Raw genomic sequence first — 18310 nt, forward strand, 5'->3', positions numbered from 1 at the left:
TGGAGTCCCTGAGAGCAGTGGTTGCTGGCCTGGAAGAAGGGCAGTTCCTGGTATCCCTAGATATCAAGGATGCGTACCTACACATCCCAATATGGCCACCTCATCATGCTTACCTCATATTTGCACTAAAGGAAGATCACTTCCAGTTCGGGACCCTACCCTTCGGTCTCTCCACGGCACCAAGCGTGTTCACGAAGGTGATGGCGGAGATGATGCTCCAGCTCCGTGTGGTGGGAGTGAACATCGTTCCATACTTGGACGACCACCTCATAAAGGCAGTGTCCAGACCACGCTTGTTGGAAAACATACAGAAATCCCAACTGGAACCTTCGCAGAGACTTCAGTTACTGCGATGATCATGGACACGGTGTCTCAGAAAGTGTTCCTTCCTATGGACAAGGCACGGCCAATTCAGTCAGTGGTTCATTCTGTTCTGAAATCGACCAGAAACTCGGTGCATCTTTGCATACTCCTCTTGGGAAAGATGGCAAGTCAATATGGAAGATTCCATGCCCGTCCGTTCCAACTGGATACACTGGACAAGTGGTCAGGATCACACCTGCACATGCACCAGAGGATACTCCTCTCACCAAAAGCAATGATTTCCCTGTTGTGACTAAAATTGGAAATAGTGAACTACTGCGCTCTATGTGGCAGCAGTTGAGGTAGACTCTTGGTATCACTCAGCAGCCCAAATTCAAGATTTAAACCGAAAAAATGAGTGTTTACTCAACTGCACAGTGCCTACCATATGTGTTAAGTCAATATTGGTGGTAATGGAAATAAAAAGTCAATATACTGATAACTGTGATAGACCATCCACCCTGGCAGGAGGATTTTGAACATAAAAGAAACCTTTATATGAGGAGAACCACACGTTGAGACGTGAGTACGGTACAAACCATCTTCGTACATTCTAAAGAAACACATTTGAATATTACTGGACCAGAGACATATCACATGATAGTGTTCTTCCACCTTTTGAGGGACACTGGACCTACTCGGAGGGAATTCCATTGGACCAGAGATTGGGAGAGAACGAAGAGAAAAAAAGACTGTCCATACATTGATGTTATCAGTTTATTGACTTTTTATTTCTATTATTACCTGTATTGACTTAACATGTATGGTAGGCAGTGCGCAGTTGAGAAAGCACTAATTTTTTCGATTTCCCTGTTGTGGTGGTTGCAGATCTCCCACCTACTGGAGGGTCGACACTTCGGAGTTCAAGCTTGGATTCTGTTGGATAAGGATCCGAGCCTCTGTGGTTGGGGTGCAGTGACCCAGGGGCCCAGTTTCATGGGAGTGGTCACTTCAGGAGGCTTCCCTTCCAATAAATATTTTGGAACTCAGATCAATTTACAATGACCTTCTACAGGCCTCTTCTCTCCTTCAACATCAGGCCATTCAGGTCCAGTCAGACAACGCCACAGCAGTGGCATACATAAAACACAAGATCCTCAATGAAGAGGAATAAATCAAGCGCTAATAATCACTGATCTTAAAATGAGTCTATTAATTAACAATAGCTGCTCTCAAAAGGTGCTCTGAACACCCAATCAAACAAATCTAATATTGTCTAGATATCAAATAAGAGAGCGCATAAATAAAAAAGATAATTTATTATTAAACCTATTAAAAGGCAATATTGCTAAACATTAAAAAATAAAATAAAGTAGAACCGCACCAATAGAGACCACTGAAATCAATAGTTAATAACACTGATATTCCCAAATGCATATAGGGAAAAGAGGAAGCAGTTCGCAATTGAGCTGAGGAGTGTAAATGTTCAATGTCCCACCGAATAGGTGATAGGTGCTTAGTAGAACAATTAGAACCGTAGCAGGTCCACTTAATCCTCTCAAGATACTGTTGCAAAGTTCCTCAGAATAATAAGAAAGAATGGAGATGATTCCTCCCACAGCACGTGGTAAGGCTACAATCCCCCACTGCTATCCGACAGAATGGTTGCTCACCGCTGCAGATGTATAAAGCTGGCCGCTTCCAGAGCTCCTGGGCAATGCGGTATTCGCCAATGCGGTGGTCGGATGCAGAGGATGTCCCAGCGGAGGAAAAGGGGGGGAACCACACACCACGGCTGGAAAAACCAATCAGTATATTGGAATAAGCGCTGCGGCTGTACAATGCAGTAATCAGGGCTCACGATGGTGCAGTTAACGTCCCTTAGCCTTAACGCGTTTCTCCGACATAGGGCAAGTCGGTTTCATCAGAAGGTAATTTCCAAGCTCAAATGTTGCACTATTTAAGGAGATTGATAGCCAATCAGCATTTGCCTCACCCCAATTACAATTAGTATAACAGGTGTAAAGGTCTCCTGCGATTTCATAAAAGCTGTTCTATTATATACAAGACACAAATCAACCTATTAATATAACAGACTTATAACATCAAAATAGACACATACATTAATAAAAATAAATATATAAATGTATTATACAACTAAATAATAATTCTCAATATAATAAGGCATCACGGAGAGAGCAAACTATATAATACAACACAAATCAATGTGAAATATAACTTCCAACCAGTAAGCTATATAATTAGTCTGTGTGGCTCACCACACTAATGCTCGAGACTGTGAATGGTGGAGACCCGGGTTCGGGTCCCACTCTGTGATCAATTATTTTTCATAAAATAATAAATTATAATCATCATGCACTTAGTACATATAATCATAAAAAATAAATAATAAACTAGAGACCAAACACTAAAGAAAGGAAAAGTGAAAATAAATAGGCATAAATGAATGAAGAATCAAGATATGATAAATATTGAGGGAAATATGACCTACGAGACGCCACCACCCACCTCCTGACAATCACTCCGACAATATTCCCCTGTAGTAACACATTTAATTCAATAACAATTATGCTACATAACAAAGAAATCTAGATAATATATATGAATATATATTTTGACAGTCAGAGTCAGATATCTATAGCCCGAATAGGTTCATAAGATATCTAATTATGAAGCATGGGCATTTTTACCCAATATAACTACGTCCAACCCAAAATAAAGTAAAAAAGCCTATATACTCAAATAAATTAATAAACCTAATAATAAAACAGATAACAAATTTTTGGGAAATGAGTTATATATATATATATGGCCACTACAAATATCATAAGTATAGTATTAAGAGTGTTACCTACCTAAACACCTACCAAACTGTATAGAGGAGTAAGGATCTCAAAGAGGAGGTTACTAGACTTTCCTAAACAGTATATATTCTAGTGATGAGCGAGGTTCGGTTTTACTCGGTTTTACTCGGTTCTCAAAACGGCATCTTATTGGCTATCCAAAACACGTGACATCCGTGAGCCAATAAGATGCTGTTTTGAGAACCGAGTAAAACCGAGTAAAACCGAATCCGCTCATCACTAATATATTCTAGATATTATTCATCTCTATACAGTCATTGAGGCCTCTGGGGAATAAGGTCCCCAGTGTATATATCCAGAAAGCCTCACGTTTACACAGTAAATTATATCTATCTCCTCCTCTAGTAGCGGGCTTGATCTGTTCTATACCCTGTATTTTGATACATTTGATATCACCATCATGTTCTTGTATCACATGCCTCACAAGGCTATGTTGACTTGTACCCCTCCGTATGTTGTTTTTATGTTCTAAAAATCGTATGTGTAGCATACGTGTGACGCCCAACGTATTGAATGCCACACATACAATTGATGACATAAACAACATAGATGGTACGACAATCAATCACACTACGTAAATCAAAATAAGTCTTGAATGTTGTTGAGTACACCCTAGTGGCTTTATCCATTATAAATTCACATGTAGTACATCTATTTTTTTCTACATTTATAGCACCCCTTTGATTTAACTATCTTACCTGACCCAATAACTTTATTAGATTCTATATTCGGCTCAAATGAAGAAAAGTGACTGGGTGCTAAAAAAGTTTGTAAATTTGGCGCTTTTTTGAAGATGACACATGGTTGATCCTCCAATACCGTGGATAGAATCCTATCTGTTTTTAAAATAGGATAGTTCTTTTTAATAATATTTTTAAGTTCTCGGGAACACGTATTAAATTTGGTAATAAACCTAGGTTGATGTATGTTAAAAGAGGAGTCCTTTACATCTCTATGTACTAATAAAGAATCTCTGTCTTTAAGTCGTGCCTCTGCTAATGCCTCCTCAATAATTTTAATAGGATAGCCTTGGTTTATGAACGAGGTAGTTAGTTCGGATGCTTGTAACTCAAATTGTTCAATATGAGAACAATTACGTCGAATCCTATAATATTGGCTTTTCGGAATATTATTAAGCCACGGACAGGGAGGAACTAAAAGCAGGGCCGCAATGCAAGAGGTGTTCAAGATACTTCTCTGGGCGTAACGCAATGCCAGGGCCATGTCGGCCATATTCATTCCGGGAGTGGACAATTGGGAAGCAGACTTTCCTCAGCAGACACGATCTGCACCCGTCGGAATGGGGCCTTCACTCGCAGGTGTTTCAGCTGCCGATTCATCGGTGGGGCTGCCTGCAGATCGACGTGATGGCATCTCTGCTCAACAAGAAGCTGCTGTGTTACTGTTCCAGAACAAGGGACCCACAGGTGGCAGCTCTGACGCCGCCGTGGGTTTGCCGGTTTGTGTACTTGTTCCCTCCAATTCCTCTCATTCCCAGAGTTCTAAAACGGCTAAAAAGGGAAAACATTCTGGCAATTCTGATTATCCCGGATTGGCATCACAGGGCCTGGTATGCGGACCTCCTGGCCATGTCCCTCGAAGAACCCTGGCCTCTGCCACTTTAGGAAGATCATCTTCTGCAGGTGCTGTTCGTCTATCAAGACTTACCTCTGCTACGTTTGACGGCAAGTTGAGAGGGAGATTTTAGCCAGGAAAGGTCTTCCCGGCAAGGTAATCTCGACTATGGTCCAAGCCAGGAAGATGGTCAGATCAAAACAGTTGGTTGTTATCCCGGAAGTACAGACGTTCTTGAAGGCTGTCCTTCGTATTCAACCACCCTTTGTGCCTCCCACGGCGCCATGGGATCTCAATTTGGTTCTGACTTTTCTCCAATCATACTGGTTTTAACCTTTACACAGGGTGGACATGAAGTATTTGACATGGAAGACTGTCATGTTGTTGGCCTTGGCAAGGCATGTTTAAGAATTAGGGGCCTTGTCCTGTAAGAGCCCTTATCTGGTGTTCCACGTGGATAGAGTGGAGCTCAGAACTCGCCCTCACTTTTTGACTAAGGTGGTGTTGGCGTTTCACATTAATCAGCCGATAGTGTTTCCTGTGGTGTCCGACATGTCTGTTATGCCAAAGTCCTTAGACGTGGTTCGAGCTTTGAAGATTTATGTCAAGAGAACGGCTCGTCACAGGAAATCTGATTCGCTTTTTGTTCTCTGACGCTACCAAGATTGGTTGTCCTGCTTTGAAGCAGTCAATTGAACATTGGATCAGGCTTACGATCCAATGGGCTTACTCTTTGGCAGCGTTGCATCTGCCAAGGTCTGTTCAGGCCCACTCGACGCGGTCGGTAGGTTCTTCCTGGGCAGCTGCCCGGGGTGTCTCGGCCTTACCGTTATGCCAAGCTGCTACTTGGTCAGGTTCGAACATGTTTGTAAAGTTTTACAGGTTCGATACCTTGACTGCAGAGGACCTTCAGTTTGGGCAATCGGTTTTGCAGGGGTCTCCGCACTCTCCCACCCGGTCTGGGAGCTTTGGTACTTCCCCATGATACTAGACCATCCCAGTATCCCCTAGGACTTTAGAGAAAATAGGAATTTAATACCTACCGGTAATTCCTTTTCTTGTAGTCCGTTGGGGATACTGGGCGCCCGCCTCTGTGCTTTCGTTATTTCTGCAAGTGGTGTTCTTGTTTGGGTCTGCTGTTGCTGTCCCTATTTTAAAGTTGTGGTTAGCGTTGCTATCCTCTTGTTTGTGTGCTGGTTCGTTTCTCACCACTTTCTTGTCTATTTTCCTCCTAATAGTATGTTCGTCTCCTCGGGCATAGTTTTCCTAGACTGGGTCTGCAAGATCGGCATAGAGGTGAGAAGCCAGCACACTCTGAAGAAATTTACCGTGCCAAGGCTCCAATGGACTCCATCTATACCCCTTTTGATACTAGACCATCCCAGTATCCCCTACGGACTACGAGAAAAGGAATTACTGTTGGGTATTAAATTCCTATTTTTTTTTTGTCGTGATCCTGTTAGTCCTCTCCGCTTCTTGGTTTTTGTTAGGCTTAGCGAGTCATGTGGCACAGGCCATATCTGTTCAGCGATCAGACTACTTATTGGTCTATTTTCTGGTGCTCACTGGCAGGTCTGGCCTGCCTCCAAGTTGTCTGTTGCTTTTTGGATCACTTTTGCTGTACAGTAGGCTTATGTCTCTTTTGGTCAGCTAGCCACATACCCTCTCCAGGTGCATTCTCCTCAGTCCATGAGTGCTAATTGGACATCACGGCTGGATGCCTTTGTTGTGCCAGAAGGCTCCTTGTTCCTCCATGCAGTCTTTCTCCACCTTTTCCAGTTTCCACACTTTGTGGCCACAATTGTTCATATTTGTGGCTGCTGAAATCCATTTTAAGCGTCTGGTTTTGTGCTTTGCTTGGTTGGTGGACCCCCTTCCCCCTTGAGGATTACTTTGGGAAGTCCAACAGTCTGCACTGTCCCCCAAATAGAACAAATTAATCGTTTGTACTCGCTGTAAAATCAATTCCTTAGTGTTCATCTAGGAGATACTGCTTTCCTTCCCTGGTCGTTAGTTGTACTGTTGTATGCTGAGGTTTCCTTTTGACTTTGACCTTTTAACTTATTCAAAACTCTTTAGTGCCTCTAAACCCACAGTCAGCAGTGTCCCCTAGACTTTGAGGAATTGAGTACAAGAAATCCTCTCCGAGGAATATGAAGAAGCCACACCAAGGCTTTCACATTTGCCATTTGGAGAATTTTTGGTATAAATAAACCATACACCGCATTAGACTGTTTTATGCTGTCCAGTGGTATAATGATCACACATGTCTAAAGTTGTGTGTTTTCTATTTTTTTTTTTTTTAAATAAATCATAAGTAGCTAACATTTCATTGGCATAATACTACTAGTGATCCTAGCCCTTGAGGCTGTGAAATTGGTGCTGATTTGAGACTTGTGACCCATTGTTTGTACGTGCAATATACTTTATCTCTTGCTTTTCTGCAATTCATATTATAAAATATGTTTAATATGCAGAGTTTCCAAAGCAGGAGATCCGACATCAGGATGTAAATAAACAGGTAAGCCAAAAGTTATTTTTTTAAGAATTCATTTGTGGAACACAATAGAATTTACGTAGAATTTTCATCACATCCCTTCAAAAAAACATGTAGCACTTTTTAAAAGTTTATACAGTAGTCAGACTGTAGTATCTCGAAGTTGACACATTGTCTGCATGATGCACAGCTGAACATGACGGTAAACCGGCAGTAGGGATCCTTCTAGTCTGCATGATGCACAGCTGAACATGACGGTAAACCGGCAGTAGGGATCCTTCTAGTCTGCATGATGCACAGCTGAACATGAAGGTAAACCGGTAGTAGGGATCCTTCTAGTCTGCATGGTGCACAGCTGAACATGACGGTAAACCGGTAGTAGGGATCCTTCTAGTCTGCATGGTGCACAGCTGAACATGACGGTAAACCGGTAGTAGGGATCCTTCTAGTCTGCATGGTGCACAGCTGAACATGACAGTAAACCGGTAGTAGGGATCCTTCTAGTCTGCATGGTGCACAGCTGAACATGACGGTAAACCGGTAGTAGGGATCCTTCTAGTCTGCATGGTGCACAGCTGAACATGACGGTAAACCGGTAGTAGGGATCCTTCTAGTCTGCATGATGCACAGCTGAACATGACTGTAAACCAGTAGTAGGGATCCTTCTAGTCTGGATCTTTGCATTTTCTCCACCGTTACTGCCAGAACTTGGGTTTCCCTGTATGTCTGAGATCTTCAGGAATATTTAAGGCTGGGGATTGGCTATTACACAATCTTGATGTCTATCATATAAATAACTTCATGGTTAATTGAGTAACATGGATAAAATGCTTCCAAGGGGGGAGCAGGCAGCATTCAGAAGACTGCAATGCTGCCACTATGTTTGAATGTGAGTAACCTCACCTAGTGTGTATGGGTCAATATTGAAATGATGGTTTATATTTTCAGACTAGTTTGTCTTGTACAAGCACACAATTTCTTTTAATGGGTATGGTGCATGGAAAGTAAACTGCGTTTTTAGATCCTTAGTTGAATATAGTTTGTTGAATGTATACAGTACAATCCTGATTGGAGAGGATATGGGGGTCAGCATATTTATCACTGCAATTCTCAAACCTGATTACTTTGAGGCCTAACTACTTCAAAATGCGTAGCAACTGAAAACCAGTTGGATGTCTGCACATTTTAAAAGAAATTTGTTGTACACCACAATCTTCTTGTGTTTGTTTGAGATGAGCCTTTCTTTTATTTAGGGAGATATCCAATTAGCCGCAGCAATTTACAGCAGATAATTGACTTGCCCGGGGCTATCTTATTAGCCCTAATGCTGTTACTTATCAGGGATAAGTAACCATTTATTCCACAGCCGCATAAACACACAGGTCCGCGTCTTTTCGCTGATCCTATGTGTTGCTGAGTGAAAAACAGGTCATGATTTTTGCATGGGAACGAACTGCTATAATTAAAGAGTCTGATAATGAATGTTGGGCAAAAAAATCGTGATAAAAGCCTTTTTTTTTTTTTTTTCCTGTGCAAAGAATTACCGCGGCTAATGGCATACCCCAGTTACTTTTGTCTACATAGTGTATGTGTCCCTGATATCGCTACAGGGTCCCAGTCAAACATGAGGGAAGTGAGTTGCCATTGCATTGGCATGTAAACGCTTGCAACGCATGGGCCTAACTTCCCCAGACTTGCAGATTTTTGTACACAGTCCTATGGAGCTGCGGATTCAACAGTACTATGGGGGTGATTCATAGGTGATAGTAGATTTACTAAAATTAGCACATCTATGATCAGATTCTCTGACATGCGGTGGACGCCCAACATAGGACTAGTCCACCCCACGTGTCAAGCCCCCCCCCCCCCCTTCCTGCCCCGCACAGGTGCAAAATCATCACACGGCGGCGATGCTTTCGCACTCGTTTTCGCAGCCTCCTCGGCCCGCCACAGCAATGGTCCGGACTTGCCTGCGTTGTCTAGACCGCGCGCACCCTCCTCCCCCCAACGGTGTTCTAATGCCGTTGGCGCGCCACCTTCCGCCCCGCGACCGCCTCTGCCTGTCAATCAGGCAGAGGCGATTGCACCAGTGAGATACTTTCACATCACACTGGGTACACGTGCGTTGCAGCGATCGCCTCTGAATTAAGCCTTGTGTACGGCACAGAGCTGCACTTGCCCGCAGGGGTGAGAACAGTGCAGCTAATTAGCCCTATATGTGGTGAGCTTGCGCAAAGCGGAAACCTTTAGACACCAGTAGAAGCTGGTCGTAGCATGGTGAGGTTAGACATGGAAACAATGTACGCCGTAAAGTAGTTGACATTAAAAATCAACTTGTTTGATTTGCAATGCTCAATTCATAGTTGTAATATATTTTTCAGAATATCTCTGAGCCTGTAACACAGATCAAGCTGTTGAAGCGGAATGAGCTGTGTAAGCAAGAATTGGACAGCTCTAATGCCAGGATCATAGAAAGAAAGGTACTAGTAAGAAGTTCTTTGCCACCCATATATCTGGATTTTTACATGGATTGTTAAATGTGATGGCAGAGTTTGGTTACGTGTTGCATACATGTTGTTTTTTTTTTTTTATCCTCAGCAAAACAATGAGTTTGAGAACTTTGTTGCATCCCTGAAGATTTCAGGAGAAGAACAAGCACTGTCTGCTCCCAAACCAGAGGCACAGAATATTCCTGAGGAACACTTGTCTCCGCAGTCCTTTGCTATGGTCAGTATGTGTGGTCATTTTCATCTAATTTCTCGATCTCTTGGTGCATGATGTAGAATTGCAAGATACTTACTGTAGTCACTTCATGTTAAAATATCCACACTAGTCTCCGCTTGGGTCTTCTAGTAATGCCAATGTAATTTCATGGGACAGCTTATGCAGAAGTCCTATTTTTATAATTACAATAGGTCTTCCAGCTCTTACAAAATGCTCCTTAAAGTTGGATAGTCTGAGCTATAACCAAAGAATATCAACATTGGGTCACACAAGCATTTTAGAACAGAGTATAATTTACACGGGCATCCCTGCTTTAAGACAGATGATATGATATATTGGCCGATCTTGCAATCCATGATGGATCGTAATGACCATTGTGTAGTGTGGACTCCTAAATCTACCGCGTCACCTTGTCTGATGTGCTGCACTGATGCGGTGGTGGTACATTAAGCCTGTAACAATATATTGCATTGTCATACCTCAGATTATGTAGTGTGTACGGCTATGTGATCGTTACATCGCATCACCACGACACTGGGTTGTCATATCACTGAGGTGTACCCACCTTAAGGCACCCCCTGTAGAAGAGGAAAATCATGTCTGTATTGGTATAATATAGTTTTATTATAGTATGGATGCATCTTTAATATTAAACATTTCTTATTAAATTTCTGCACTGTAAATATAGCGTTAATTGGTTGGTGGTTTTACAGTCCTGAAAATGGCATCTTCTCTGCTGCTATGTATCTGTAACCCACCAGTTTAATATTCTTATGCTCACTGCTGTTGTGTCCATTTCATCCTTGGTGACTGAGTTATTTCTAAGACGTATGCTACTGTGGATAAACTCCAGCTTTCCAGATGACCGCTCACTATTCATTCAATTGACATCCAGACTGTCCAACATCAGACTTTGGTAGGGGAACGGGAAAGCTGCTTTTCAGAGTATTACAGGTAGCATATAAGCCTTCTGTGGCTTTAGAAACGTTTGCCCTCGACTAAAGTCATCAACCTAACTAATACCCCTTTCACAAATGCATCTAAATACCTGGTTTTGGCATGTGAACACTCATCAACCAGGGATATCTGTATGTGTGAAAGCAAACTGGTGCCCAACCCTGCTCTTTACCAGGGTCAGGCTGAGAGCCAGCAGATTTCCAGGTCACATGTTTCCTGACCCCATTTTATTCATCACTTGTCCTCTTTTCTTGGGTCAAACCCTTAGTGCTATGTGTCAGGGATATGGGAATGAAAGGTTAATAAGCTGTAAATACTTTCATTTACTATATTGTTGTTTTTTTTACTTTCCCAATGTCATTGTATACGTCAATGTACTCCCCAACTGACCTTCTGTTTTTGAACTAACTTCAGAGTAACGTGGAATGTTCCTCCAAATACAGTGTCCTCTTTCATCTTTGCTGCAGTCCCACCAGACAGCCCCTCTTGGCACACTAGGTCGCATGAGACTCTTCTAGCGCCAGGTGTCTTTTTTTTTTTTTTTTATTGCTGAAAAACACAGCACAATGCAAATAGGACGCATGAGGAAACTGCTGATGTGATATGACACCTGTATATCTGTGTACGACTGAGTCTCTGAATCTGTACATGAAGTGCTACAATGTATCCTAGCAGTCTGTATTCTGTTCTGAATACAGACTGTCATGCACCATACACAAGTGTCATATCAAGTTAATCGGCACATTCTCCTCATGCATATTCGTTGCATTGCTTTGCGACCGAAATGCATTTTTGGCAGAAAAAAAATGCCCGATGTTAGAGTTGCATTGGACCTGGCGGCTCACTCATGCCAGGCTTCTCGCGCTGCGTGGTGCATTGAGGCTAGATGTATGAGGATACATCTGTACTGGTAGTTGCTGTACCAGCAATTCCCAGCTACTGTGATGGCATACATTTAGGTGTCGGCTGTATATGTTCAAGAATTCAGAAGTGATGAGTGAAAACTCTAAAAGGAAGCAGTTAAACATACGTATATGTATTTGGGATGATGTGTTATAAATGGCTAAAATGTGATGATTCCATGATTATGGACTCCTCTATTGCAGTGTTTTCAAGCAGTCGTGTAATGAGTATAGTTACTTGCACTGTGATTTATCCATAGTAATGACTTGCAACTCACATCACTCCTGTGAAACTAGTTTTACAGTAACAAGTAATGTTGGCGTTTTGTACTATTTCATAGTAATCCCTTCATGACTGGATAAGATTTCCATCTCTACGATCAGTTCCACTTTCATTGTTTAGTTGTAGCAATCTTGGTTAAATTTGTCATTTATCAGTTTGTCAGATACAATATAATATTCCTTTCTCTATCATTCATCTGTGGGACACTGCACATTTACAATTGGGTTAGATTGTGTGAGTATGGAGTTTGGCACAAACTAAGAAAATAACTAACTCCTCCCCCTATAACCCCTTCCATCAACCCCATGTTCACGTGAAGTACTCCTCAGTGTGGATGGCCATCGTTGGGTTATCATCGATGGTACCATTGATGGATAACCTCAATGGTGAGAAACCATCTATAAGGAAACCGTCGATTGTTTCAGCACGCTGTGGACCAATCAGGGCCCGGGGGCGTGGCTTCACAGGTGTCGGGGGCAGAGCTATGCTCCGTGTCCCCAACACCCTGGAGAGAAAAAAATTAAAAAATATTCAATTGCTCCTTACCATTGATGGCGGGAAACCATCTGGTTCTCCCCCATCGATGGAAAAAGTAGTTAACATTGGTTATAGACCATCGATGATTCAAAACGGTTGATGGCCATCCCTACTCCTCAGTTTTAGTTTTGTGCCTTGGCGTGAAGGCACGCTTTTCTTTTGCTCCTAGCTTTTAGTTAGGTTTTATTGCTAACTGTTTTCTTGTTTGGTGATTAGTCCCTAATGTTGGCGACACACAATCAGAGTGAGACTAGTTAGGTTACAGAAGCCTTTGTGAGCTCCATTTCTCACTCTGTATTGCCTCTGGAGAGTCACTACACCGCTGAGGAACCTGGGGGTCTCCATTCCGGCTCACAGAATCCAAGGAGGCACTGGGTCAGGTAGCAACAGCCTCAGCCTACTAAGGTAGTGCTGGGCTGTGACCCTACTAATACTTGTATACGACAGTCCCTCAGAGTGAGCGTCCCCCATGCTGTAGGTCTCCTGTGCCTTGGCTGGGTCACTGTAAGGGGCTGTGTAAAGGACTGTATGTGGCTGACTCCTGTGGCCAGGGGACACTGAGGGCAGTATTATAGAGTGCCTCAGGTTCCGATGTTTGCGCCACTAATCCCTGCCCCCAAAACGGGAAGGCGCCATTTTGTGCAACTTCTTGCCGCATACTAAGTCCCACTCCCTGTATTTCTGTGGCAGGGAGTTGCTGGGTGTTTTTGGCGCCCTCAATCCAGTCTGAGCTGCCTCACCCGAATAGGCCCTGCCTGCCCTCAGCAGCACTGCAGGAAGCTCCTGATCACATTTCAGCAGCTCAGCATGAGGGGAGGGGGAGCACTGTCATTCTTTGCACTGGGATAGTGGGACTATTGCTGTGATCAGTATTTAGCCCACAAGGTGGTAACTTTACAAGTGATCCTGCCTATAGTATAATATACGCAATACGTAGCAAGTATTCTGGGACTATTGGAGGTTTCAGTACTTAGCCCAGCAAATATGCCAATATACACATAATATTTGCTTGTTATATAATCCTACCTGTGGTGTTATGCACTGGCTTTAATTATTTGCCTTTTAAAGGTGATGTTGATTGTTATATATACATATATATATATATACTCGCAGCTCCATTGGTAAGGGCATCCATTGTCATAGGTATCAGCCGTCGCTCTACAAGTGATGACACATTGTCCTCTCCTTACATTACAGTAAATATGGTGGTTATTACTGTATTCAGCATTTAGCCCACCAAATTTGCATCCTTTTAGTGATAGTAAATGGATTTTTAGAACAGGGAGATGGAAGAAGAGCTTGCTCAGTCCACTCCACTCATTGACCCGGTATTGTAGTGCCTCCGGGACCGGTGCACCTTTCCTAAAATAGCTGGTGTAGTAGGACTTTTACTGCCTCCAGTACTTAGCCCACCAACTGCGAGCAATATGCAAGTGATATTTGCTTATTATACACCGCGACTCTGCCTTTTAGTTAAGTTCAGGTGTAATTTCTGTTTTTATCAGTTTAATATCTGATACGCTCCTTATTTAGAGACCATATATTACATGAATTTTTACTAAGCTAGAAGAGGATCTTACTCTGTCCACTCGATACATTGATCTGGTATTGCAGTGCTTCCAGGTCCGGTACACAAATACTGGTATTGTCATACTGTGCTTTTGCTTGCACTATGACAATATAGTGGGACTGGTACTCTGTTTACTATTTGGCACACTAATCTTGATAAAATCTTAATAGCTGAGTTAATGTAAAATAATCAGTGGACACTACTTTCACACCTAAAGGCGTGATTGTTAGTAGTTTATTACTATGTAAGGACAAACTGTTTATTTAATAATCTTGTGCACTATGTACTTGTAAATTGCCAAATGTCTGCACAGAGCTAAATGCTCCTTACTCAGCTTATACTGGGCAGTGAGCCAGGTCCATGACAGACACTTTAGCCGAGTTACTTCAAAGGCCAATCATTTTACCTAGTGATTATGATCTCTAGTTATGGTCACTTCAAAAGCAAGTATGAGATGACTACCTTAAGCAGGATGATTGCGTTCTCAGGCTGTACCACCAATTAGCGGAGTGCTGCGCTGGCTTCTATTTCGTTCCTGGTTCTGATCCACATTTTGAGGCTTCATCTCAGAAAAATGGTGGAATAAATCCTGTCAGTAAGGATACTTCAGGATAGGAATAAGAAATAGACTGAGTTTATTGGCTTCCACCTTTTCCCTCACATTGGGACAATGTTGAAGGGAGTCTTACTCACCCCCTGATACAAAGGTAATGTGTCTATCTGTAGTACACAATGTTGTCGGTTCAGATCCAGAGTCTCACAATTGCAGACTGTGTCTCTTTATCCTTTCGCTGATGAAATCACTTAACTGATGGCGTACCACTATTAGTGGTACTATCAATCATGTCATGGGCTAAGATGACTGAAAGTACAGTGTGTGACCTTAACAGACACTGCGGATTGAACAGTGAGGCGGTTCTTAAATTGGTATTCACTCTGACAGGAATATTCCTACGCACTATCCTGGCTAATGCATGGATATTTAGAGAGGTTGCAGATTGCATAATACAAGTTGTCCATTATTGAATCTGTTGATCCTTTTCAAATTATCCATTGACAGATCAGGTCTCTGAAGCTCTATCCTCTGTCAATGTTGTTGTCTTGGATTCTATTTCTGTTCAATCTTGCATCTCTGCCCTGGCTGTGACGCCCATATATTCATTATGGTTGCGATTCGTGGAATTCTGATTCCAAATCAAAGCGTACTTTGCAGGCAGGAGCAAATAGCTCGATCAGTAAAGTGTCTGCCTTCAGTATAACAAGTCATGGATTCTTATCCTGAGTATGACTGGCAAGAAATGTGTTAATTTAAATAAATGACTGTAAATTATGTATACTTTTAGGTGCATTTGCCCACCTGGAACACGGGTTTCCAGTATGCCCTCAGCAGGGCTCAAGGAGTCGGGTGGCCTGTTTCCCAGTGGGGGGAACAGACTTTCTCCGTTTCCACTGGTCCGTTGGATATACTGAATGATATCACGAGGATAGATTCTGAATCTCTGGGAAAACGTATCAAGCAGGTTCTTTGGTACCCCTCTTATTTACGTTTCATCCAAGAGACCGGCTCTAATCTTTGCAGTATGTTGGCTATCCAACGCAGGAGTATTCATACCAATCCCCTTTTTATCAACATGGTCTTGGGGTTTTTACGGTTACTTCCCTTCTGTTTGTCCATGGACCCAGAGTCCTCACAGGACATTGGTTTACTTAGTTGCCTTTCTCCAAATTCAAGGAGTCAACAACTTATCATATTTGGTCGATTGTTGCAAAGAGATCTGTCTCCTTGCACCTTTTTTCATACACATCTACAGTGTACCTTGTTTCCAGATTTCCTTCGTGGTGGAAGGTGTTCATGGCTCTTCTTTTCGACCCCAGGTGTCTCGGCCTTTTGGCTAAGTGCAGGATTTTCAGACCAGAATTCACACTTTTCTCTGACGTCCTAGTGGATGCTGGGGACTCCGTAAGGACCATGGGGAATAGCGGCTCCGCAGGAGACTGGGCACAAAAGTAAAGCTTTAGAACTACCTGGTGTGCACTGGCTCCTCCCCCTATGACCCTCCTCCAAGCCTCAGTTAGATTTTTGTGCCCGAACGAGAAGGGTGCACACTAGGTGGCTCTCCTGAGCTGCTTAGTGAAAAGTTTAGTTTTAGGTTTTTTAGGTTCAGTGAGACCTGCTGGCAACAGGCTCACTGCATCGAGGGACTAAGGGGAGAAGAAGCGAACTCACCTGCGTGCAGAGTGGATTGGGCTTCTTAGGCTACTGGACATTAGCTCCAGAGGGACCGATCACAGGCCCAGCCATGGATAGGTCCCAGAGCCGCGCCGCCGGCCCCCTTACAGAGCCAGAAGACAGAAGAGGTCCGGAAAATCGGCGGCAGAAGACGTCCTGTCTTCAACAAGGTAGCGCACAGCACTGCAGCTGTGCGCCATTGCTCTCAGCACACTTCACACTCCGGTCACTGAGGGTGCAGGGCGCTGGGGGGGGGCGCCCTGAGACGCAATAAAAACACCTTGGATGGCAAAAAAATGCATCACATATAGCTCCTGGGCTATATGGATGAATTTAACCCCTGCCAGAATACACAGAAAAACGGGAGATAAGGCCGCCGAGAAGGGGGCGGAGCCTATCTCCTCAGCACACTGGCGCCATTTTCCCTCACAGCTCCGTTGGAGGGAAGCTCCCTGGCTCTCCCCTGCAGTCACTACACTACAGAAAGGGTTAAAAAAGAGAGGGGGGCACTAATTACGCGCAGTATTAAAAATACAGCAGCTATAAGGGGAAAAACACTTATATAAGGTTATCCCTGTATATATATAGCGCTCTGGTGTGTGCTGGCAAACTCTCCCTCTGTCTCCCCAAAGGGCTAGTGGGGTCCTGTCCTCTAGCAGAGCATTCCCTGTGTGTGTGCTGTGTGTCGGTACGTTTGTGTCGACATGTATGAGGAGAAAATTATGTGGAGACGGAGCAGATTGCCTGTAATAGTGATGTCACCCCCTAGGGGGTCGACACCTGAGTGGATGAACTGTTGGAAGGGATTACGTGACAGTGTCAGCTCTGTATAGAAGACAGTGGTTGACATGAGACAGCCGGCTACTCAGCTTGTGCCTGTCCAGACGTCTCATAGGCCGTCAGGGGCTCTAAAGCGCCCGTTACCTCAGATGGCAGATATAGACGCCGACACGGATACTGACTCCAGTGTCGACGGTGAAGAGACAAATGTGACTTCCAGTAGGGCCACACGTTACATGATTGAGGCAATGAAAAATGTTTTACACATTTCTGATAATACGAGTACCACCAAAAAGGGGTATTATGTTCGGTGAGGAAAAACTACCTGTAGTTTTCCTGAATCTGAGAAATTAAATGAGGTGTGTGATGATGCGTGGGTTTCCCCCGATAACAACTGATAATTGCTAAAATGTTATTGGCATTATATCCTTTCCCGCCAGAGGTTAGGGTGCGTTGGGAAACACCCCCTAGGGTGGATAAAGCGCTCACACGCTTGTAAGAACAAGGGCTCTACCCTCTCCTGAGATGGCCGCCCTTAAGGATCCTGCTGATAGAAATCAGGAGGGTATCCTAAAATGTATTTACACACATACTGGTGTTATACTGCGACCAGCAATCGCCTCAGCCTGGATGTGCAGTGCTGGGTTGGCGTGGTCGGATTCCCTGACTGAAAATATTGATACCCTAGATAGGGACAGTATATTATTGCCTATAGAGCATTTAAAAGATGCATTTCTATATATGCGTGATGCACAGCGGAATATTTGCCGACTGGCATCAAGTCTAAGTGCGTTGTCCATTTCTGCCAGTAGAGGGTTATGGACACGACAGTGGTCAGGTGATGCGGATTCCAAACGGCATTTGGAAGTATTGCCTTATTAAGGGAGTTATTTGGGGTCGGTCTTTCAGACCTGGTGGCCACGGCAACAGCTGGGAAATCCACGTTTGTACCCCAGGTCGCCTCTCAACATAAGAAGACGTCGTATTATCAGGCGCAGTCTTTTCGTGGGCAAGCGGGCAAAAGGTTCCTCATTTCTGCCCCGTGACAGAGGGAGAGGAAAAAGGCT

General features: G+C 43.5%; 1 protein-coding gene, 1 non-coding gene and 1 pseudogene across 7 annotated transcripts in view; all 3 read left to right on the forward strand.

The window, feature by feature from the left end:
• XRN1 (5'-3' exoribonuclease 1) overlaps positions 1-18310 on the forward strand; it is a 425124-nt gene that overhangs the window by 366234 nt on the left and 40580 nt on the right. For all 6 annotated transcript variants that reach the window (XM_063916003.1, XM_063916004.1, XM_063915999.1 and 3 more), the window contains 3 exons: positions 7241-7284; positions 9642-9740; positions 9859-9987. In XM_063916003.1, coding sequence (XP_063772073.1) covers positions 7241-7284; positions 9642-9740; positions 9859-9987 — 272 coding nt within the window. The remainder of the gene's footprint in view (positions 1-7240; positions 7285-9641; positions 9741-9858; positions 9988-18310) is intronic.
• Positions 13910-14025, forward strand: LOC134913249 (U2 spliceosomal RNA; annotated as a pseudogene).
• On the forward strand, positions 14117-14302 carry LOC134913226 (U2 spliceosomal RNA). Its single transcript, XR_010177039.1, has one exon. It is a non-coding gene; the product is annotated as a U2 spliceosomal RNA (small nuclear RNA).

This window comes from Pseudophryne corroboree, chromosome 4 (assembly GCF_028390025.1).
Source record: "Pseudophryne corroboree isolate aPseCor3 chromosome 4, aPseCor3.hap2, whole genome shotgun sequence".
In the NCBI taxonomy this organism is placed as follows: domain Eukaryota; kingdom Metazoa; phylum Chordata; class Amphibia; order Anura; family Myobatrachidae; genus Pseudophryne; species Pseudophryne corroboree.